This window comes from Dunckerocampus dactyliophorus, chromosome 12 (assembly GCF_027744805.1).
Source record: "Dunckerocampus dactyliophorus isolate RoL2022-P2 chromosome 12, RoL_Ddac_1.1, whole genome shotgun sequence".
NCBI classification, from domain to species: domain Eukaryota; kingdom Metazoa; phylum Chordata; class Actinopteri; order Syngnathiformes; family Syngnathidae; genus Dunckerocampus; species Dunckerocampus dactyliophorus.
The window spans coordinates 26414713-26440000 of NC_072830.1; the positions used below are offsets into that span (position 1 = coordinate 26414713).

Genomic DNA, 25288 nt, shown 5'->3' on the forward strand with positions numbered 1-25288 from the left:
CTGATATTCATGAGCTAAACGGACTTTCCATAAGTCCCTGAAAGCAGCACAAGGCGCGCAATGTACAATTTACGCGGGGCGACCGCCACCTGCTGGGAGAGGAGGTAACTGCAGCCAGGCGGAGCAATCGTTGACCGACTGAAGGAGGGCAGAGAGGCGGACAGATGTGAACCGGACTACGAAAAGACAACAAGCTGCCGTCAAGACGGAGACTCTTTCACACTGATAATATGTGGCAACCAGCGTCGGAACGACTGCAGGTAGGACACTACGGCGGGCGAGACGTAGCATGTCGACAGTTAAAGATAATGCTATGTTTACATTGCTGACGTGCTGTCTTCAGCCTCCTGCAGTTTGCCTCGCTACACACGTTTTAAAGGTGTTTTTAAATGTTTAGTATCAGTCTAAAATGATGGAAGACTGCCCGTTTTCAATGTACCCCCCACTCGCTGATTGTACGTCTTTGTATGTAGTGTGACGTTTACGTGCATCGACACAGTGTGTCATTTTCCATGTCTCCTCTACGACAAGCCACTCGTAATATTTTTTCATTTAATTACAAACACGACGCTGGTCTTTCACATTGTCACATCAGTCCACAGGGCTGCTTCAAATTCACATCAACGGTGCAAACGCGGGCCTTCCACCATGACCACGTAACGATTTGTTTGTTCTTTTCATAGCAGAAGGCCAATCACGTGATGCACGCGTATTACCTGGTTACACGTATTAAAAACAGCTTGTTAATGACACGTAGTTTGATAAGCAGGGGCCTTTCTTCTAGTCTCCTGCAGACATAATGCTCTCCAGATGTGGGCCTGTGGAGTGGCTGCCAAGTCAACTTGCACAATCCTCTCCGCTGCCCAGACGTCAACAAGATAGAATGACGAATTATTGAGAGTTCCGATTTGTTTGTACAGTGTTCCAGAGCGAGCTGCAGCTTGTTACTAAATGACACCATCACTCACATCTCCTGTCATCCCCATCAATGTATTCATCTATGCTCTAAGTGGTTACACAACCAACGAGACTTGCGTCGCCTAGCAACGGCATTCTGGCGCTATCATCCAGTGGATAAAGTTGTGTAACTTTACTATTACTCATATTGTTTTGTACTGTTTTTTAAAAATAAGATAACAGTTTTATGCAGATAATGATATCGAGATGGATGGGTTCTAGAGCAAACCGTACTCACCAAAGGGCTATTGTTGAGCAAATTGAGTACTGGTTCATTCATGATGGTGGCCTGGGACTATAAAAGTAGACGTGATAATAAATAAACACCATATTACCCTTAGCATTCAAAGTAACACCCTGGACTCTTGGCTGATTTTCCTTGATTGATTAATTGTTAAAATTACCAATTGATGACTTGTTATTTTTGTATTTGTACATTATAGCGATCTAATTTATCTTATTTATTATGTATTGTGTAAAACTAAGACATGAATAACATCAAATTAAAAGCACAAAATGAATGCCGACCCACCATCCACCAGTTCAAGTTCCAGCCAAGTTTTTCCAGAGAGATTATTACATCGCTGTTTGACGTGTGTGGGAAAAGACAGTGTGCTAGCATGAATTAACTTCAGACAAATGTGCACATTAGCACTCAATAAGTCATCAAAACTTACCTTTATGCATTCCCACATAGTATCAGCATTTGACACCAAATATGAGGTGAAAGAAAAATGGTAAAAATACAGTAATAGTATCTGTGCGGCATGAGATAAAGTTAGCACAGGCACAACGGACATGCGTCAAGTGAGACAGATGTAACAGAGAGAATCCGGCCACTTTTCAAAATAAAACATAAAAAAAAAAAAAATACCAAATGACCCACGGCCCGGTACCGGGCCACAGCCCGGGGGTTGGGGACCACTGCCATAAAGGATGTCTAAATGGATGTAACTCAGCTTCCCATTGCTGAGGTGGTAGTCTGTTTCAGGCCACATGCAAGTTAAGACTGACTCCACAGCGCCTGTGATGGTGGCAGCCAAGTAGTACACTCTAATTTGCCTCAACCGCTTCAAGATGCGATTAATCCACAATCAATTTCACACAGTGGGTTAATTGTTTACTTACAAATATGTAATTAATCCATTTTTATTGGTATCCTTCACATCAGCCGCGGCAGGAGCAATAGTGATTTCTCCAGAACCATCGTGTGGCTGACTGATGTAGATTTATTTATATTATATTTTCTGTCTTGTCTTGTTGTTTCCATTCATTGGCATACTTCCACATTCTTCCTGTCTGCGCTCCCCCGTTGCCATAGCAACGCCTGATGTGTTCCTGCATTAGAGGCTCATGTTTAGGTGCGCAGGAAGAAAAGATATGGGGTGCTTAAGTACAACTTTTGCCAAGAGTTTCATAGGGCCTGTTTATATGGGAGCAACAAATATAAAGACAGCTTTTTAAAATACATTTCTATTCACCAGCGAGCCCCAGCAACATCTCTGAAGGCACCGTCATTTTGCATAACATGACCGTATCATGCGCATGTGCACAAACTGCCCCCATTATTAATCAAAGGCATGTTTAGAATATTCTACTCATCCTATGCATGGGTTGGGAATTTGAGTGTCTCCACCGATCACACTTTGCCAGATAAGCGTTATGAAGGGCGAGCGTCACACTCGTAACAACAGCCCCGTGCTCTGCCATTCAGGGATGGATGTGGCGTTCTCACACATGCGCACCCTCAAATTGCATCTCGGAGTGTTTACATGGGAGCAATGTCATTCGAATCTCATTTTAAAAGCCCATAAGACAAAGGCAACGAGCTGTTACAACACAGTGAGGCCTTTCGGAACCGATGCTGGCATGTAGAATTGTTTATGAAGCTTTTGTGTTTCCCACTGTTCTGTCTTTATTTTTTCTTAGCCCAAGTGCACACACATGAAAACACACAGACACAATGTGCTTTTTTGAAATGCCCTGTGGCGACCAAACATGTCTTTTCCTGTGTCAGCAGCTCTTTCTTTAGCCATGGTTTCCACTTTTTCACACTTAACTGTGTGTGACACCTGACAAAAAAGGCCTTTTTCCTAAGATAACGAGTGGACCTGACTGGGCAAAAGTACAGATTGGTTGCTATTGTCATCCGTCATGGCTTTGAGTTGTTTGGACGTCTGTCTGAGGCTACTTTGGGAAGACTGTGGCCTTGTTGGTGAAAGGAATCCATGGATTGGCTCAAAATTCCTGTGAATGTTTTTTTACAAGCAGTTCACATTTGCAGAGTGGTGAAGCGAATGCGTTTGTAGTCTGTGTATTCAGTAGACGTTATCTCCTCTTCAAGGTTATTGTTTATTTCCCACAAGGATTGACTTTTGCTTGTCTAGATTTGGACCGACCAACATCAGAGCCGGGAATCTATTTATTACTGTTCACAGTGACCACATATTTCATACCAACATGAGTAGAAAAGTGTTAGGTTCAAACAATAAAGTTTTTCAGCAACATGATCTCAAGAAGTACTGTCTGCACGTGCAAACCCAATTCCAAAGTAATTATCGGTCTTGCTATTGATCTGCCACTCTGTGGATGTTGTCCTGTTGAAAAGGCTTCGCAACAAAGCAAGAACTGCTCACATACATACACGAGCAGCTGCAGTATCCCTATAAACGAAAGCATATTGTAATATTGAATATTTGGCAAAGCATGTGTCAATCTCAGTAAGCGATCTCTAATTTTCCCCACATGATGAATCAGAAAGAAAGCTCAACCTTCAATAAAAAGAGGCTGTTTTTTCTTTGTCCCTTCAATACGCTGTGGCATATAACGTCATATTTGCATGGAAAAGAAAGCTCAATTAGATAAATCTTAAGCCCGCTATTCATTGGCTCCTTTCTCCAAATGTTTTCATTTGAACTTTTTTGAATTTAATTCACAGGTCTGGTCTGTGCTTAAAAAAATAGTGTTCAGCCTGTCCAGGGTTCCCACGCATCCTGGAAAACCTGGAAAATGATGGACCAATTTTCCAATCATGGAAAGCATATGGAAAATGAGAAGGGAGGTCAAACATCCTGGAAACGGTTAAGTTATCCTAGAAAATGGTTAAGGACGCACAATATTTTTTTCCAGCCGATACCGATAACTTCCTGGTTCTCAAGACCGATAACCGATATCTTTTTATATCTTTTTTTTTATTTATTTAAATGTAAATGTAGTCTGGAGTCTGTGCACGCCTGGAGGTAAGGTTTGATTTGACAAACTGGACCTGTAGATTTGTCATTACCAAATATCATGATATCACTACTATCAACAAAACATTAAAAAAAAATATTGGTGGCTCAGAAGTGCAAACCACGGCTCTAAGGGGTTTACTCGCTGACATAAGCCAGTATCTTCAACTATGGTAAAGGGTCATCTTGCGCGATCATTTCCATGACAAAATCACAGATCACTTTAGACCTCGGGTCATCTCTGGCAACCTTTTTTTTGCACTTTTCAGATGCCGCAGTGATAGGAACAAGCCCTGGCGTTTCAGGTAGCTGATGACGTTTGTTGTGTTGAAGCTTGATGTTTTCTTCCCTCATCACGGAGTGTGACACAATGTCTTCCTCTGAAACTGTGAGAAGTCACACATCGATCGACGCCATGTTTGTTTAGAAGTGAGCTAAGCTAAGGGGAAAGCTAAAGCTAAAGTTATGACAGACCGTTTGCAGGACTTCACAGAAAAGGAGTGCTTAATTTGCTCACACTAACCCACCTGCAGCACAGTACGGGTGATCTCGCCTCGTTGGAGACCAAACTAGCGACTGTATAGCTAGCATTGGTCAGTATGATGTTATGACTTTTCTCTATAGTGGCAGAAAATGTCCTGGAAAAGGCCTGGAAAATACTTTCAGGGAAAGAGTGGGGACCCTGCCCTGCTGTATTTTTTTTTTTTGGTGTCTTATAATTTTCATGCAAACAATATGAAATGTGAAGACCATGAATATACTGAATGTTTACACTAGAATTCCGCTAGAATGGAGCACATTTCAAGCTGTAAACACAGCATTCTCAGTGCTATATTAAAATCGTGCGCTTTCCATTGTGGTGTACTGTGTATGTACATTGAAAAGAAACGCAATACAAGGAGGAAAAGGTACATGTGGCCACGTCCATGCCAGGGGAAAAGGGGACAACTTGGGATGCCAGTTTTACAAACTGTTGTAGATGAGTCACATAAATAAAGGAGGTTTACGTCCAAAGTTAATGTTAGCTTTCACCAGCTAACAAGACCACAACGCACCTCTATTTGAGTCCTGCATAGACATTTTGTACCTCTAGTTTCTCCAGCATCTTTTTTTGTTTTTAGTGCTGATGATGGTGGTGGTATCCCTTTGGACGCAGTGATGCTCACATCATGTCTTGATTTGGTCTCACCGGTTGTAACAGCACTGAGCAGCAGAAACATTGTGTGTGAGATGATTTGTCTAAACCTTCTACACCGCTTGATATCGGTTGTAGCTCGTCTTTGCCTGTCTCACTGTGAGTGATAAGACCACAATTTTTGAGATACAATAGCCGATTTTTTCCCTCCCATGATTGCACATCTTTGGTTTGAGATTGCACAGTGTATACCGGGCAGTACAGAAGAAATGTGACAGTGAGAGACAGCAGATACTGACCTCCCACCAGTGTTGCTTTTTGCAAGAATGATATAATCTTAACTGGTTGGCGTGGTGTTGTTACTGTTCATATTGTTCATCCCAGGGAGACTGCAGAGTACATTCTGCGTCAAAGTGCCAAACGAACACCCATGAAGAGCTAAGCCATTCTGAAAAATTGCAGTTCAGTTGATATGTGCTTCAGGCTTTATTTTAGTAATGGGAAATTTTAATGCAGTAATACTCTGGCTTAGGGTACTTTTATTGTACCCTTCACTTTCCCCTGACTACATAATGAGCATCCAATGACGCCAGTAGGGACTCGGGACACAGTGGATCCCACAGTCTGCTCTCGGTTTTTAGACGTTTCCTCTTGTAAACTGTCCTTGGAACAGAGGGTGGGCCTGTAAAACAGACTGAGTGACAGATTAGAGACACTGCATCCTACATGCGGGGGGTAACTATGTACAGTGTACCCCACATGATGGGTAGGCCTTTTCTTCTCTATCTGTAAACATCCATCAGTAAGGCTACAGAAGAATGGATAATGGCTCAGAGAAGGTCAGGTTGGACCGAGCTGGTCAATCTATGAATTGGACCTGATGATTTGTAGCTTCTTTCGTAGAATGCTGCTACCTGCACTTGCTGTAGTAGGACAGTTATCTCAGATGATTCAAGGGTTCAATATTACTTTGATATTTTTGGAGATTTGGAGATTCATTGACATTATGTCACTTTCATCAGTAAATTTTGTTTTTATTGGACAATTCCGCGATTCAGTCTGCGATTCCGTTAACGCGGAAATCATAGGGTCCTACAAGTGATACATTTCACAAAGTACACAGAAGGATGTTATATGTAGGATATATATTCTCACTCTCTAGAATGGAAACACTGGAAAATATTGTACTAAACTGAACTGAAATAGAGACATCCCTCGTTAATTGGTTCCAGACTCGACTGCGATAAGTGAATTTCTGCAAAGTAGGATTCAATATTAACAAATTAAATATTTTTGTTGTAAGAGCATAGAAAACCTTCAAATACTTTTTTTTTACCATTATTAGAATGTAATAACACCCCTGTAGTCAGCTTTACACTTGTATTACCCAATATAGTACATAATGGAAAATAAACCATCTTAGACAAAAATAAGATTGCTTTGACAGCGTACTTCCTAGTGGCTATTGTCACGTTGCTGACACCTAGAGACCAGGGTAGAATGCTACTCTACTGCTGCTGTTTGTGGTTAAGGAGAGACTCACGATGCACTTCAATCAAGCAGGTAACACATGCAGTGAACATTCACACAGGAGCTGCTGTAGGCCACTCTTTACACTGCTAAACTGCTGCTAGCACTCATCTAACAGCAACTCTAGCTATCTAGCGAGCTGACGTCACACACGTCACTTCCCAAGCCCCGCTTCTTAAAGGCACAACAAGTCACAGATACTGTATGACACGTCATATCACGTCTTTTGAATGCCCCATATTTGTATTTCCGTTCATTCAGCCATTTTTATGCTTGAAAATGCTTAATTTAGGCCAGGAATACGTAGAATTTGCTTAAATATTTTATTTTTTACTAATAATAGACCATATTCAACCATGAGAAAGTGATTATTTATTAATTAATTCATTTTCAAGAAGTGAGGGCACAATGTTTGAACCGCAATGTCGCGAGGGACGACTCTAAAGTACATGGCGGAAAGATGAAGTGTGTCTTCAGCAGCATTTTGATGAACCAGTTAAAGATGAAGAGCGGTATCATTTTCATGATTGCAGATGTGAAACCCGTATCCATTTTAACAGTTCCACTGTTTGTTGCAGCGATCAGTGGGATGAGTGTGTGTGGCGCGATCCTGTTATGTTCATCTGTACCATGAGATGAACCCAGGGACCTTTTTCCTGTTCCGCTCCCGAAGGGGAACAGAAGTTAAACGTACCATCTGTTACTTGGTAAAATCATCACTGCAGGAGGCCGAGCCGAGGCCATCAGCGTTTAGTTGAATTCATTTTTAGGAGCACAATTTTCTCTCCTTTTGTGGTGGACACCTTGTCACACAAACACTTTTTAATTAGCTGGCAGCTTTGCAGACCTGCATGTATGCGTTTTGGCACACAGCATAGATTTTGACTCTTAAATATGCTTCTACGTTTCGCTGCTTTTCAGGTCCTCGCCTCTCTCCAAAAAGTGGATCGTTAAGCTTGTGATTGGTGGGTTTGTAGTACATTCTTTTCTATCTGTATGCAACTGGTTCAGAGGGCGGACAGCCCACCTCTGTGAACGCCTTCTCCTCCGATTTCGGATCAACTTTTGCAATAAAAATGACATCCAACACTCCACTTCTCTCTTTAATTACCATTGCTCCCTCACTACGAAGGAAGCTAACGAGGTAAACAGTCTACAACAGGTTGCTCACAGCGTTGACAAAGAGCTATAAAAGCAGGCGGGTGTCCAACGTGCAGTCCAGGGGCCATTTGCAGCCCGTGGCTCATTAGTTCTTGGCCAGTGGCACATTGTAGAAATAGAATTTAACCCAAAAAAAGAAACAAAAATGGGACAAATAGAGCAAAAGGCATAATATAGATCAAATTTTTGAAACCTTTTTACAAAATTAAGAAAAATATATACAAATATCACAGATGATGTGATTTTTTTAAACCCTATACCAAATATTGTGTGCTAACATTTATTGGCAGATCTGATTTAAGGATTCCTAATCATCAAATATGAATAACTGAATTGTTTGAAAGGCGACATTGTGAGATGTTGGAATTTTAAACCCAAAATTTCTCCTTTACTGTCTATTTTTTCACTAAAAGCACATTACTCACATGGACTCAGGCAGCAGTTGGTCAGTTAGTTAGTGTGAGAGTTTGAGCATCATGTGATATGGTAATGACTTATCTAAAAAAAAGTTTAATTGCTGAACTCCAGAAACTTTTAGTTGAATAAAGTTGATTAATAAAACACTTTTGAATAATAATCATCAAAGGAAATCACAGTGCAGTGTGGTTTTTAATCGTCAATGGAAAATAAGCAGAGACGCGTCAAGTAACAAGCCTGTTAGCGGAAGTAAATCCTCTCTTCAGGATGCACACTATTGTGTGCATTTGAAAACTTACTAATTTGGAATGGCTGGAGTTCTCTTTTTAGGGGTTTTGCATTTTGTATATTATTATTAGTTTGTCTGCATGATTTAGTATTGAATGAATAACTGATAATCACCCTTTTGAAATTGACAGTGCATGCAGTACGTGCGTTGAAGTGCAGCATAATTAGTGTTTTCTCCAGAATGGTACCTTTCAGAAACACAACATTCACATTGGAGAGTTAGGATGGAGGACACAGACAGAAATCATAGAGTTCAGGGTAACCACCAGACTTGTGAAATAGTTGTGAAGTAGTTTTAAGATCCTGCCAGTACATTTTTAGGTTTTTCTACAAAATTGCGTTAAAGCTAGTTTAGGGTTGATTTGTTTGTGTGTACGTGAGTATGTGGAAATCATGTTATTATTATCCAGAGATACTTCGATAAGTGTGGCTTAGACACCTGAAAATAATTCGGATTGCACAAAGTAGTTGGTGAAATGCAAATCTCAAAACAGAGCCTTTGTGTTTTCTAATCCTGGCTGACGTTCCTGAGGTTTCCATGTGACGCCAGCCATTGTGTATTGTACAGTGCAGACACGACCCTCGTCTCACAACCAGTCCAACACTCATTTGATGATGGAGTCTGTCACAGGATCCAAACGTCACTCAAAATAGAATCACCAACTGCCATCACTTGATGCAAAGACTGTGGGAGTTTATTTGAGAAATAGTGTAAAAATATTGTGAATAAAACCCAGAGTGGCCCTCCACTCAGGCCTTTTGCTCCTGGTGGGGGGTGGCCAGCCTCCCCTCCCTTCAGTCCGTGCCCGGCCCGGCCGCAGGAATGTGAGCCGCTGTCAGGAAGCTGTAAAGTGCTGACGCGGAGGTCAGCAAGCGTTTACACACATGTGGCTTTACTTTGACAACTGTCGAACTTTTTTCTTTCTCTTTCTTATTTTTCTCCATTTGCTCCTTGCACTTCTTTTTCATGCCTCGGATCCTTCGATTCTCACACGAAAACCACCCTTTTGTTATTCTTGTCGTCATGCTGCTGTGGCCCCAGCAGTGGTACTCGACTTGTTGTTCAGGATCATCATTCAAGGAAAACGGCACTTTTTTGGGGAATTTTGCCCATCATCCACAATCCTTGTGTAAGACATGGACACACACGTCTTTCTCTTTTCTGTGCGTTCCAAAGATATAAAAACAGATAAAAAGAGACTGCACATAATGGGACACACCTATGCCGCTTTTAAAAGAGCTCCAAAAAGCTCCAAAAAGGTTTTATGGTTTTGTATACATGCCGTGACCATGTAGTAACAGGTACATTCACGATAACGTGTAATACTTGCAGTATTTTGCCGTATTTTTGTCCTTTTAATCATTCCCGGAAATTCCTTCCTGGGCGCATTGATTTCACATAGCAACATAGAAACGAACGCCTAAACCCAGCATTTACCTTTCCAAACTCAAAAACAAAAACAACAGTGGCGGCAGCTCCAATATGTGTTGGTAGTGGTCTGAGGCATCGACAGCGTGGAGCTGACACGCTGCGCTGCGAGTGCGTGGTGAAGCTAGTCGCTAGCTGGCTACTAGCTGTGGTGTGGAGAAGTGTCAATACGCCAGTAGCGTAGTTCCATCGGAGTAACAATGTTAATAATAATAATAATAACAATGTCGCTGTAGCTTGGTTAACATGCACGTCACATTATATTGTAAATGGAGGGTTGTTGGTGCTTTTTTCAGTTTTTTCAGAAGGCTTTATAGGCGGAGTAAGTGTTTCCTCTTTTTATTTGTTTTTATATCTTTAGAACGCACAGAAAAGAGAAAGACATATGTGTGCACGTCTCATATAAGGATTGTGGAAAATAGGCAAAATTCCCCAAAAAGTGCAGCTTTCCTTTAAGCCTATCATATTTAACATTAGGTGGTAAATGTGGTATTTTCAGACCATATAAAACGTAGCATTTTATTTATGTAGAATATAGAGCAAGAGTCTACATACGCCTAATCAAGTGAATTGGCAGTGTTGTATTTTTGTTATTGTATTGTTGACAGATGAGCATATACCATGTACAGTACAAGAGCTTTGAAACAGATTCCAACATTTATTGTGTTCTTGGCATTCCTTTCCAGCCAAATAATGGCACTTGTTGCCAGCCAAGATGTGTTGATATGTTCCAGAATGTCCACCGTTAATTAATTACAACTGTTGCGACATCTCGTCACCAGATCTCACACCAATTTGCATCTCTTGCATGTTGCGATTTGTTTTATCTGTCTTAGCCGTCATTCTCAATTCTCAAAACACCTAATGAGAAAAGAAACATTTCATACTGTCCAGTGAAGTAGGGAGTCTGCCACTGTTTCTACACGCTCAACTGACCAGCGCCTACACGTCAGACCACAAGAACTGCAGCCAACGACTTTCACAGACGCACTCGACATTGGCAGACAGGTGGCTCGGTCTGATAAATTAGCTCAGCATGTCAGTTTGTGTCTACATACCTGTGGGTTTAAGCCAGAAATATTAAAGAAATGAATACAGAAACCTTTCATGTGTGAATCAAAGCTGTTTCTTGGCCTGCTATCTTTGTCCCCGTGAGGAAGCTTTCTTCATTAAAGGAATAGTATGGATTTTTTGACATGAAGTTGTATGTCATCCCTATTAGCAGTGTAGTACATCAACAGCGACTTACCCCCACTTGGTCCCTTAAGTACAGTTCTGGTCGGATTTCAGTGATGAAGAACGTAGTTCCGGGAATGTTCAATATGTGTTCAAAAGAGTAAAATACATTTGCATCAGAAAAATGCCTCGGAAAAAATCAGACCTCATAAATTGCTGGGCGTTATGTTTCCCTGCGCACTGTCGCCTGTCAATTCCTGTGTATGACGAAGACGCTCGCATCTTCCGCTGTGGAACACACATGCAAACAAGGTGGCCGCGGCGCTCCGTCAAGGGTCAGATTTGAATTATCTCAAGGGACAATAATCCCTCATAAAATACATAATAAAAACACGGGCTGCTTTTGTGGACATTACCAACGCAAAGCTGAAACTCATCTGTGAACCCCAGACGTCACTTCCTGTCCGTCTCTCTTTCAGGTCCCCTAGGGAACACATTTATAATAACATACACGAGCACGAGTCTTATTATGTCTTAAATGGCTTATTTACTCTTATTATGGCTTCTATATTGAGTATTATGAGAAAAGGTGGCTACAGGGGTGTTACTTTATGTCTAGAGGTCTACTCTAATAAAGCTTAAAAATGCATTTAGAAGGTTGTAAACAGGTTTTCCATGCTCTAACTACGAAAATATTCCATTTAAAAATAAGGAATCCTACTTCGTGGAAATTCACTTATCACGGTCAGGTCTGGAACCAATTAACCGTGATAAACGAGTTATCACTGTACATCTATACAGAGCTTGGACAACATGGATGGATTTTCTAAAGCTCCAATGTGTGTTACAAGTCACACGTGTGTGTCCTTGTATGAACATAAAGAAAGCAGCCCATGCAGTGAATGTGTTATGTTCCTAAATACAGTTTAAGTAAAGACGTTTTGCACAGTCAAAAGGTCACAAGCCAAAAAGCTGTTTTTCTCACTCGCACACAAACACTGAAGATGAAGTTTGGAAAGTTTTCACTCTGGCTGGACTTTTCCAAAAGCTTGTTTTTTAAGGGCAAAAACCAATGTTTGCCTGTGGATGACAGGCGAAGACGTAGAGAAAAATCTGTGTTTTTGACAATGTGTGTGTGCATGTGGGCTTGACCTTCATTTATTTTGTTAGACTTCGATAGCTCCATAAACATGCAAATCCTGCATTTGCATTCACTTTTCTTTTGCATTGCAAAAGTTGGAAAAACAAAACTTCTTAGTGAGTAACTACATTCATTTTAATGACAGGATCCCGGCATATTCAGGAGGAGGTGGGTGTCCCATCCTGTGGTGACCCAGTGGTGATTCTATGCTCACTCCAGTGCCATTTTATTTAATATTAGCCATTGCGGATTATTTCTTTCTTTCTTGCCTGTTCTTTTTGTAGTGTGGATTTAATTACCAATAATTTCAGTTCCTCAGTTTTGACTTGACCAAAATTCCACCAGGATCACAGGGCCTTAGTGGGCCATTTGCTTGGCCCCAGGAAACAGTCTGTAGTAGCATAAGAAAAGACCCCTTGCTTGTTGTGTTTTGACCGCAAGGGCAGCTTTCCCTTCATTTCTTCTTCATGTTTCACTTTCAGCTGTAGAAATCCTCCATTCAGCATGCCCAGTTCTCACTTTGGTTCTGTCTCCATGGAACTCTGACACATTTCTTTCCAGGAGGCAGTCCGACCTTCGATTGTTTGGGATTTTGAATTAAATTTCCTCAAATGTAATGAAAATTAACCACTTCCACAGGTCATGGCAAGCAATTATAAACAATTTACATTAGAGCTGCAAGAATTAATCGATGAATCAATAATTAGTCCATGATCCAATTAATCTACAACTATTTTTTGATGAATCGTTTTTTGATTTAAAAATGTAAATGTCCTCTGATTTCAGCCTCTCAAATAAGAATGTTTTTTTAATTTCCTTATTCATCCATGAAAACAGAAGTATTATTTTTGTGTTTTATGCATAACGAGATATTCACACACATCAGCTTTGACTTTGGAAAACAGTGATCAACATTTTTGCCTCTTTATTGATATGTTGCGGACCAAACCACTAACTCTTTGTGTTTGGTTCATACTGATTTGGTCCCTCTCGGGCCTAACCGATTAAAAATTAATCGAAAGAACAATATTCAGATGAATCAGTAAGAAAATAATCGTTAGTTACAGCTCTATTTTACATCCTGTACACATAATATATTTGAAAATGTGGCGATGTTTAAATGGTAGGCCCCGTAACGTTCTGAATTCCCCAGTACAGTACAGTTGTATCTTGGTTTTCATTACTCATTCATTCCTAAAGGTTAGACGAAAGCCGTGATGTACAAAAATGGAGGCATGCTTTCGAGACTCCAAAACTATGAACAAAAAATACATTGAGAATAATTATAGTTTTACTTGCAGAAAAGTCATTAGAAATGACGAATGGAGGGAACACATTGTTGATGTGGACTACCCGTACATCCTTGCAAAATCACATTTTGTTTATCACCTTCGTTATCACACAGCGTCGGGTTATGTAGCAGTCGCACTCAATTAAAAATGCACGCAGTGGGTCAGCAACAGCATGTATGACTGTATGAAAACCGAGGAAAAATCTTAAACGAAAACCGAATCACACCAAAACTGGGGTGTGAGTGTATTTTGTTCTGTGGCGCTGTTGTAGAGGTTACATTTTTAGGCCTTCTGTTGCAGTTGTCTGACAATCATGAAAAGTCTGATGAAAGCCTGATCTTTATTGTCTTTCGCTTTCAGCACTTTCAGAGCATGCTGAAGACCAAGCTGAATGTGCTGACGCTAAGGAAGGAGCCGTTGCCCACGGTGATCTTCCATGAGCCAGAGGCCATTGAACTTTGCTCCACCACACCGCTTACAAAGAACAGGACCCATGCTGGATACAAGGTAAAATCACATGCGCACTTCTAATCCCCAAATCCAGTCTTTTCCCTTAGTACTAATTTTATAATAGTATTACAACACCCATAATCCAATTGTTTTCCTTATGGATACACAAGTTCTATTCATTTCCATTATACACTTTCCCAACCTCCCTGGCTACGAGAGGGTCTTATGCATGCTTTAAAATGTTGAAATATTCAATCTTGATTGCCAGGCAGTGCAGACACAGTTACAAACAAGTGACACTAACAAGTAGATGTGCATCAACACACGCTTTGTATTGCATCGCAATTTTGAGGCCGAAAGTGATGAGATTTCAGCAACGTTGCCTCAAACTTCCTTAAATTAAAATGTGGACATGAAGTGAAAGTCGGTGGCACAGCCCTTGCACGCAGGCTCACCATCACTAATTCACACAACCGCAGACTGTCTGATGCCAGTGTAGTTATTTTATTACTAAGGAAATTATCTGATGAGGATTTTAAAAATGTCAAGGATGTGCATTTGACTTATTGCGGGATATTTGGGGAAGCTATCCCACGCGATAAACGAGGAAACACTGTATTGACAATTTTCACATTTGGAACTGAACTATGTGTGCGTGCGCGCTGTCTCACTTCCTCCTTCATTCTTCATTGACATGATGCCTGCCGTGGTCTCATCAAATGCACTTCTGCCACCTTGTGGCCGTTTTTATGGCTTAAAAGTGCTCTGAAATAGTGCATTAGTGCAAAGTTGCATCGTCACCTCTTTTTGCCTCTCGCGGGTATCCGTGGCTCAGGATGCCCGGTCATTATGTTGAGTTTGTTGCTTCGAACCTTGCCAGTGACCCCTGACTTGTTCCCATTGGCCCCTCAGCATTTCACATGAATGGGTGAGGCACTGTTAGCGCTCAAAGTCAGTGTTTTTCAGTGAGGTAATTCTGTCCTACCATGAAATGTGTCATACTAACCCCGTTTTAGAGAATGTTTGTGATTATGCTTTATGTCTTTATGCATTGACAACTTTTACGACTCGACAATGCTATTGGCTGTTGATCCAAACTAAAATTGTAATGATGAAAAGTCATGTGGGCACATAGCAGCCAATTGTATCACACATTTGGCTCTCATTGCCATGATAGAAGATAAATATTGATATGTCGCCTAGGTGAAAGGCGAACATAGCTGGCCTTGATAGTCCTCTCTTCCTGGTGTGAATCCCAACATCCACTTGCAGCCTCTGAGCTCACCGCTCTTTCCAGCATTGTAGAGGATGCCAAGCCATGTTGCTGTGGATACCACTACCACTATTTAGCAGAGCACCAGCCACACAAAAGTAATCTCTCCCATCTGTTTGCAAACCTCAGAATATTCAAACTCGTCGCCTTCGTCTGTTGGCAGGTGTAACTTCCTGTCTGAGTCACTACCTGCTCGGCCGCATGCCTGTTTGCCCATCTGCCTCCTCCTCCAGACATTTTTGCCCCGGTGCTGAAATGGGAGAAACGGAGGACACTTAAGAAACAACGGCGGCTTTGCTCTCGCCGCCGACCTTTTTAAATAACAGTACGCAATGACAACCATTTATTTTCATCACAGACTGTTTTATATTCTCTCCTATGCTTCCTTCATCTCCTACACCTCCACTTAGTTCCCTTCAAGCCCTCAGTCCCAGTTTGCAAACAGAAAGGAAGGCTGGCTGAGGACTGCTGTCACACTGCCAAAGCTAACAGCTAGCATGGATGAAAGGCCACCTCTCATTTATTTCCCTGCCTGGCTTGCTGCTGCTAAAGCAATCCACTTCACATCCACTGAGACACTGCACTCGTTTGCACTTTGCAACTCCGCGAGCTCTGCAGTCAAAGACAATCTTGTCCTGTTTGAACTGTTCCACAACTTCTGCATCATGCTTACATCTTATGCCAGGGGGTCACCGAGCCCTTGATTGTGAGCCACAAGTTGATATTTGGGACTTTGCCGGTCGACCACGAGAATATTAGAAACAAAATGTATTATTACATCAGTGCCCTCCGCTCCCGGAGAGCGACCAACAGGCACGCATTTTGACCACTTAACATGCCCGTGTGCCTTGCAGGCCTTGCCGGCCTTGCGGGCACGCAACCCGCGAGCTCCATCCAGAACCCGGCCCGAGATAACAGCGCACGCACATGGGCACAAAACGCCCGCAACAAAAAGCGTTAAGGGACAAGCGAAAGAAAAAGAGAGAGAGAGAGTGACAGTGCGCAGCGATGTTCCTGAGCACACAGCAGTAATTATTGGACGTTAATATGGCTCAAAATCTGCCTTTGCTGCGTCAAAATTAAGGCACAAATATAACTCCATAGACGTGCACCTCCCAAAAAATCTTCAAGCTGTGGCTCGTTAGGGCTGACTATTGTAACGCATTGACCAGTCTCTCTCTCCTCAACCATCACCGCTTGCCTACGACTCTGTCCTGAGTTGACACCACAAGCCCGACCCCGACAACATCCACAAAAGTCGGGGTGGCCAAAGTGCGGCTTGGGGGTCATTTGTGGGCCGTGGCTCATTTGTCATTGCATCCAAGCAGAAACAAAATAAGATCAATTTAAAAAAAACAGCAAAAATGGTACAAATAGAGCAAAAGGCACGATAACAAAAGGCTGAAATGTTGATGCCAACAACCAATAACAATAAAAGGCTTTGTATTATAAGGGGCCATATAATATATAATATATAAATAATGTTTGATTGATTGATTGATTGATTGATTAGACCATGGATCTTGGGCTCAAAAAGGTTGGTGACCACTATCGTATGCAGTTCTCCCATGAGGGAAAGTAGTCACATTCCCAGGAAATGGTACAGTTCGGTTTATTTTCCAATTTGGAATGATAAACACTAATCTGGCTCATGTTTCCGCTACATCCTGTCACATCCCACCAGGCCGACACACTGTAACCTGTCCATGTTTCATTAAAAGATGAGCTTTGTTGTGGGAAGGCACCCACATTCCGTTCTAGGTGTTGTTTCGAAGTGATGATTCTCAGCGAATTGACCGATTAACAGATGCTGCTCTTTATTTATACACACTCCTGATCAAAGTTTTAAGACCAGTTGAAAAGTTGCAAGAATTTACATTTTGCACTGTTGGATCTTCAGGTTATAAGCAGAGCTTCAAAATGCAAAAAAATAAATGTGAGTGAGACAAAAAAATTCAGAGTAAGCAATTTCATTTCAAGCAACCATTAAACTGAAATATCACAACATGTAATAACACCAACAGGTTTTGATACTATAGCGCCTAGCACTTTGTCACTTTAGCACTCAAGCACTTTATGTCTCCTCAAACCTATTGCTTTGTCAAGTGCACATGCCTATTGTTCATCTGTTTTTTTTAATTCTTTCTTTTCTTCTTGCCAAATGTTATTGTATTTAAATTCAACCTGCCCTCAGGGACTGAAGATGGAAATGAGCCATCGGCAATGATCTTGCTTATTTACATGAAATGTTGATCAATATGCACTGCACCTGTCTTTCTTAAATAAATACAAATCTACAAAATATTTGTCGGTCAATAAAATTCATGGCGCAGGCAGAATAGACCTGATTACATTTAGTGGCAGGTAATATAATGATAACTCTGTGATATCACAACATTGCAAAAGATGATTATATCAGCGTGTTTATGGTTCAACCTTTTTCTGTCAACCCAATTGTCAGTCAGTTATAGTTGTGAAATGTTAGTTTTACTTCAAGTGTCTGGTAGCTGTCAAATTTGTAGGTGAGACCACAAAGAATATTTTGGAGCATACCATCAGCGCAATATATAGAGATTGCCTGTGCTATAGCTGGCTGCACTTTATATGTGAAAGATGCTTTTATATACACTGAGCTACGGCTAATTTGACTTAAACTGAAACACTCAGACTCTGTTTCGCTCTTCGCACACATACACAACACCTTCTCAAACATGCAGCACACGCACACACAGCACTTGAAAAAAAATCATCCATCTTGCATGTCTTGGCAAGTGGAGCCAGCTGTGCTGTGCTGATTCAATAAGTTTAGAGGAATGTTAACAACCTCCTCAGGAATGCCGCATTCCCAAGCTGTGGATTCCCAGTCATGTAGGGGGATGCAGACACAGGGGCCTTCTGAGGGAGAATGCCAAAATACCATCCGTCTCTGACAGTGCAACATTTGTGTTTGACCTTCTCGTACTCGGCTAGTGCCAACTTGTTGGCAAGATAGCTAATTTGCAGGTTATCTTAGGATGATTAAACAGCATATAAATGTCACTTTGGTCTTGTTAGTGTCACATGTGGTCAGTGCTCTTCAAAGTCCTCGCTAGCAATGACACCCACACGTACAGTAGATTCATTTTTTTACCTGTTCTCTAATGTAACGTGTTGGCGCCAAGTTTGTGCTGCCACCAGACTGAGCATTTCGAATCGTTACACTTAATAAATCAGCAGTATGGTTTGATATTAACTGAACATTGAATGCAGCAGAAGAGTTTGGTTCTACTGTCAAACATTTAGCAATCAAAATTCAATCCAAATAGCTAATCCGTGCCATACGGATCATGTATCATCAGCATGTATCAGTACACTGGCTGTTCTGCAGGTTAAGAATCGTTACTTCAGTGACAACACAAAATAAGCCCTTTCAAAACAAATACTGTCTTCTTGTGTTAAAGGTTGGGTATCGTTTACATATCGTCCGATTCATGTGTCAAATTGGTACTATTGAAACGGTGCATGAACTGGTACCTGTACTGGTACTGGTACTACAAATTTTGTCCCAAAACAATGCCTTTTTATTTTTTGTATTTTTTTAACATGCAAGTTGAACAGAATAGTACGGTGATTTAAATACTTTTGCAATATAAATATATTTGTTACTAAGTAATAAATTCATCAATATGAAATATAATCCACAACAAATTGTCATAATTATCACACCAAAACCGGCAACAATACACAACACAGAGAATGTGCAAAAAAAAAAAGTTAATATTGAGAATTTCATTGTTCACTGTGATTGGTGGATAATGAGGAAGTGTTGTGTTGCTGGTGTGGAGAGTGATGGAGAAACGTGTGTGCAGTGTTGGAACTGAGCACAGCTGTTGGTGTGTTAAGGTCAGCAATTAAGTTTACAAAGTTAGACTCAGATTGCCTCTGTCGGGAAGCTATATGACTTACGTACGTTCTTTACACAACATCACCTTCAAGCACTTGCTGCAGGTGACTGCGTCTGCATTCATTCAGCACCAGAATGAGTCACTGATAGCTACTTAGTTTTTCTGTCCGTTTACCACCGTTTACGTTGGCACTGGTGCCATTACGATATGGCATTTCGGTATGCATCCCTACTTGTAATGAAGAGTTACATACTAAGAAGTAAAAACATGCATTTCTAGATAAGATAGATTATAACCCTTGTTTTACTTTGTCTTTACTTTATCACATGAATGTTCTTTGTTGAATGAATTGCAGCGTTACACAGTGTCACGTTGGTGTGATGCCATCACCATCTGGTCTTTGTTCTCTGGCCACTGTGTGGAAACGTGTGAATGCTGAAACATCACCTTCCAGTGATATTTCTGAGTATTTGTACCCTTGTATCGTAGCATGTTCCAGACCTGATCCTTTGGTTTCCTTTATACCGACTCCAAACACGCGTCCTCATCACAGTCCCCGTTCCTGCTATGACAACCCTCTACCTTTCCTCTGCTATTTTCCCAAAACCTCTCCACAAGATGAGGTATCTCCTTGCTGAATCCCATACCTCTTCTTCTCTTCCCTTCATTCTGGGCTGTTCATTCTTCTTTGAAGCAGCTGTGCTCCAGCACTGCACCTTCCCTGCACACATACCAGCAGACAAACACCAAGATAGTGGGTAAGTGAGCGGGCCAAGATGTTCCCTTCAGTATTCCCACCAGCCAGCTCACAGGGCTGCGGATGTTTGCTTTGTCTCCCTCTGTGCAGCCGTCACTTTCTTGTTTCACATTTTGCATTAACTATCAAACTCACTTCCCATCTTGAAATAATAAGCTTCACTCACTGTCCTGCATCCATGCTGCCTATAAGGTCTTTATTTGTTATCCAGTAAACATTGATTGCTGCTCACATTAGGGCTGCAGCTATCGAATACTTTAGTATTCGGGTATTCTACTGAAAATTCCTTTGATTAATCGAGTAATCGGATAAAACATACATTTTGCTTGGTCAAAGAGCAATTATGAATACACAAGAGAAAATAAGACATTTGACTTAATAATGAGCGACCAAGTGGTTTCATTTTTTAGATAATCAACAGTTTTTATTTATTAAATTCACACTCTGCATAGGAACAAACTGTATTTCTGGTTCACTGGCTGAATTTATTCATTGTGATTTACTGAAAAAGGAGAGAAATAATTAGTTAATTGACATTACTAATATAAAATTAGATTAGATTAGATATAAATCCTAAAATTAGACAGACTACAAATAAAGACTTTATAAGATTTTGAGTTTTTGCAGTGACACCTAAGCGCGTTGGTCCAAACGTGAAGCTTCCTCGAAGCAGAGATTATTCTTCTGTTTTTTTGTAATCTAGGTACTCGAATTGCACAAGGACTCGTTCCATCCCTAACTATCGAATGGCAGGTTTTAACAGGAACAACAGTAGCAGCTTCAACAACGTTGTTCTGACAATACTCACGAGACATCCAATTCACGAGACGATACGGTGCATGAGATTTGGTCCAGTGGAACGAGATGAGGCGAGGTTTTTATTTATTTATTATCACGAGAGAGTTTTTTTCTGAACGAGAAACCTTGTCATGTTTTAATCTTGCAAGATCTTGTGACACCCCTTCTAATAATCCTTACCAGTAATGACTCTGCCTTGGATTCATGGGGGCAGTGCCCTCAGATCCAGGAGATGACACTTTTTTGTTTTATATTTTGAAACAGATCAGCAATTCCGTTACAAAATGAATGTGTTTTAATAAAAGTGTCAGATTAAGACCACCAATTTATGAATGTAGTATTCTACATTGGTCACTAGGTGTCAGTAATTGTTCGGTGAGGCCACGACTGAAGCACCAGACTTGAACAACCGGCTTTTATTGCAGGTTTAAATCATTGCACAACGGGCACAATAATAATAATAATCATGATAATAACACGGGTTACTCTTGCAGCCATAACCCACAACAAGCTAAAACTCAACTCTGGGCCCCCGACATCACTTCCTATCCGACATCCATTCAGTGTTATTTCTCGTCTAATAATGTTAAAAAATGTATTTAGAAGATCGTAAACAGGTTTTCTATGCTATAACTATTAAAATATTCCATTTATAAGGAAGGAATGCTACTTTGCGGAAATTCGTTTATCGCAGTTAATTGGTTCCAGACCAATTTCCACAAAGTAGAATAGATGGATGGATGGATGGATGGATGGATGGATGCATGGACGGAGGGATTAATGTTATTTAATTGACCTTTTACTAAGCAGTGCAAGGTAATCTGCTGTTGTGTGGATACTTGCAATGACAAAGTGACATTTGTTTAGGTTACTTTACTTTGTTTCGCTGTCTCTCAAGGTTGCCTCTGTTTTTCTGAACGTTTGCTACATTTTTCTTGCACACTTCCTCTCTCACAGCCCTCAGCACCTCCTTACCTCACACTGCCTTCATGCTGTCCTCACATGTAATCGATATCTGACTGTTTTGAGCTGTTAACAATTAGCTGAATGAAGGAGTGCAAAACAGTAGAGACAATGTGAGGATAGATGAGGGGCGAATGAAGAAGGTGCACATGATGTGTGCACGGAAGAAACCAATAAAATAGAGAGTGGGGAAAGTTATGAGAAGAAGTGGAGACAACAGAAGAGAAACACATGGAAAGTTGAAAGGAAGGGGAGGACTCTGAGGCTCTCTCAGATGATTTAAGATGCCTGCCTGCTTTTCAAGCACTTGGAGGACTGCAGATGTGTTTTGGTTGGTGATGGATGCATTTAGGGTATCAATTTTATCCAGTACTTGTGATGAAAGCTGGAGTCCAGCAACTTTGTGGTTTGACTCACACAAACTCACACGCCTCCAGCAGAATTGGACTATTGTTTTTGACTTTGAATCTTTTTTTCCAACCTATGATTTCTCACATCCAGATACGCTCACTCTCTTGTACAGACTCACACACGATAGCGGCAAAATTGTCACTTCATTAAATTTGCATCCAGTCTTGCTTCTTTTGCACAGCACTACTTGCAATTGGTCAAATAGTATACCTTTAATTTAAATGACATTGCAATTCTAATAACATTGTAAGACTTTACTTCACGCCAGACTATATTAGTATATTATATATTGACTATGAGTATATTGACTAATGTTTGGCCAGTCTAGTGACTTACTTGTGCCTCATCTTAAACCTAGCTCACTTTTCTGTCTACAATATGGTAACATTTTGAACAAGTCTAATGTAGTGAATCGACCTCCAATGGTAGTAACACAGCTGATACGACACAAACACAGTGAGAAGGGGAGGCAAACATCTGGAGAGAAAGCGATGACGGCATGTTTGGCCTTGTGAATGAAAATCTCTTGCAGACAATGCAGTCGAATGAACGAGATTTAAACGAGAAATTCAATATCAAAATAAGAGACAAAGAAAAGCAGGCCTTAATGACATCATATCGCTGTTTGACATGGAATAGAAAGCATTGGCTTTGTGATGGATATGGTCCATGCTTGGGGGATAGATTTTTCTGAGAGTGCGACCCATTTGGCTGCTTTTTCTGCTCATCAGCTGGACCTCCATTGTTTCCTGCTTGGTGGGTTCCCACAGGTCAATGTTGTTCATTTTCTTTGGCCAGAAGATCCCGAGGTTGTGTCTTAGGCGCCGGTTGATGAAAATTTCACTTCACTTCATTGATGGTCCTCCTTCTGATCCATACCGCAGTACGGTCTTAATACTGGAGATGAAGATCTTCAGACTGAATTGTTTTGTTTTTCCAGATCCTATTGGCATGTTGAAAGTTGTTCTTGACTCCTCTTCTGTCCCGCCATCCACAGGGATTACACTTCCAAAGTATGTGAATTTGTTGACCTCTTCCAGAGTCTGGTCACTGATGTTTATGGGGTTCATGCTTTTATTGTTGAGCTGCATGATTTTTATTTTTGAGCCATTCATTTTGATTCCTAGTCTCACTGCCGCTACGTCTAGCAGTTGGGATTTGTCCAGCATCTGTTGATGGATGTGTGAGGGTAATGCGATGTCACCGGCAAAGTTGAGGTGCTCAAGTTGTTCTGTGAGACTCCACTGGATGCCAGTCTTTGTATTGTATATGTATACCAGGGGTGCCCATTACGTCGATTGCGAGCTACAGGTAGATCGCCAAGGTCGTTTGGGTCGATCGCGTAAATGTCACTTTGTAGATGTCATATGACATCAGTGAGTTGACATTAAGCTCCCTTCATGATTCGCTCTTGCTCCCCTGTGGCGTTTCAAGCTATACAGGGAGATGCAACTTTTATCTTTATTAGTCTGATTACGGATAAACTAACTCAGCGGGAAGATGCCTATATCTTTGACAAAAGAATCTGTTCACTTGTAGCGGATAGTTATCTAGAAAAAATGTGTCATGAACTCCACTAAAGAAATCAGTGTTTTCTACACGTTAGAAAGAGGTAGATCCTTTTGACTTGTAACTTGCTGCTGAAAAAGTGCGTGCGCCCCTGATATACATGTATAACCTACATGTATAACCTACAAAAATTGTGAGCACCCCTGTTATATACTATATGTTATTGTATAAGTGCATGCAAACTGAGGCAAAATTTTAGCATACATTTTTTATGTAAACTGAAAAATATGCTAACCGGGGCGTACGCTAACCGACGTTGCACTGTAATTGGAAGCACCCATCCTTTTAGAATTTATTTTTATACTTTTCACACATTTTCACCTGGAAAGCAGTGATGCCCAGCAAGTTTCGTGGCTTCCGCGGTGTGTATTATTCTACCAAAGAACTGGCTAATCATTATGTTTCCATCCAATCATAGTGGGTGTGAAAACTGCCATGATCAGTTTTGATATGTTCCCAGATTTGTGTTACAAGCTTCCTCGTTCACTGGCTGTCAGAACCACACACCTAGTGACTGGGGAACTGTTATACATGCGCTCTCTGAAAGATCCCATTCAGTTTAACTCATGGTGGAGAACAAGGGGGAGGTTACTCTGGCAGTGGCAGACTAAACACCACCTGTGAAAGAAGGGAAGCATGGGATGAATAGAAGCGGACACGGGTGTCTGGTCTTTGTCATGTATGGTACGCCGTGTCAGTCTGACATACAGTATTTTCAATATTTTCCGTAACATTGATTTATTGAATCATTGTATGGTATGTATAGCTTCATTTTCAAGGGTGCCTCAACATTTTTACATTATATTGTCAATGAAGTAAAAGTAACTGGGAGACCATGGTGTTATACAGTAAGCCAGATGCCAGTATAATGTATACAATCATTCAATCACGTCATGTAATTCAATGAAATTGCTATAAATAATTGCATGTCACATTCTAATATCCTCAAATCCTCAGCAGCTATGTGTCAAATATAATAAAATCATGCAAGAGAAGTATCTCTAAGTTCCACTATAAACATAGACGGGAGTGAAAACTATTTGAGTATTTGGCTCGTCAAAGGCTCCTCCTCTGTGTATTTTTATAAAGCCATAAAGAGTGGTGTAGCGAAAGGGCACAAGTGAGCTATTATTGCTGGGCTGTTCTCAGACTGGCTGCGTTCCCATCAAGAACTGTGTGAAGAACTTCTTAACTTTTTATCCATCTTAATCTCCTCAGTCTGCCGCGATCCCGGTATGCTGCGTTGTTATTGTGTTATTCTATAGAGCTTCTAACAGCCACAGCTGAGCAAAACAGCAAAGTTTTCTCATTTGGTCGGAGCTGAGACAGCCTTCAGTCTGTCAGCACTGTTAAAACAGAAGAGCTATGACAAAGTTTTGTCAAAGTACAGCTGAACAACCGCATGTATTTAACACTGAATATTCTAA

General features: G+C 40.9%; 1 protein-coding gene across 1 annotated transcript in view; it reads left to right on the forward strand.

Moving 5' to 3' along the window:
• The first annotated feature begins 109 nt into the window (after positions 1–109).
• Positions 110–25288, forward strand: part of pid1 (phosphotyrosine interaction domain containing 1) — a 27595-nt gene continuing 2416 nt past the window's right edge. The window contains exons 1-2 of the mRNA XM_054794781.1: positions 110–260; positions 14117–14263. Of these exons, the coding sequence (XP_054650756.1) occupies positions 231–260; positions 14117–14263 (177 nt within the window). The 5' untranslated portion in view covers positions 110–230. The remainder of the gene's footprint in view (positions 261–14116; positions 14264–25288) is intronic.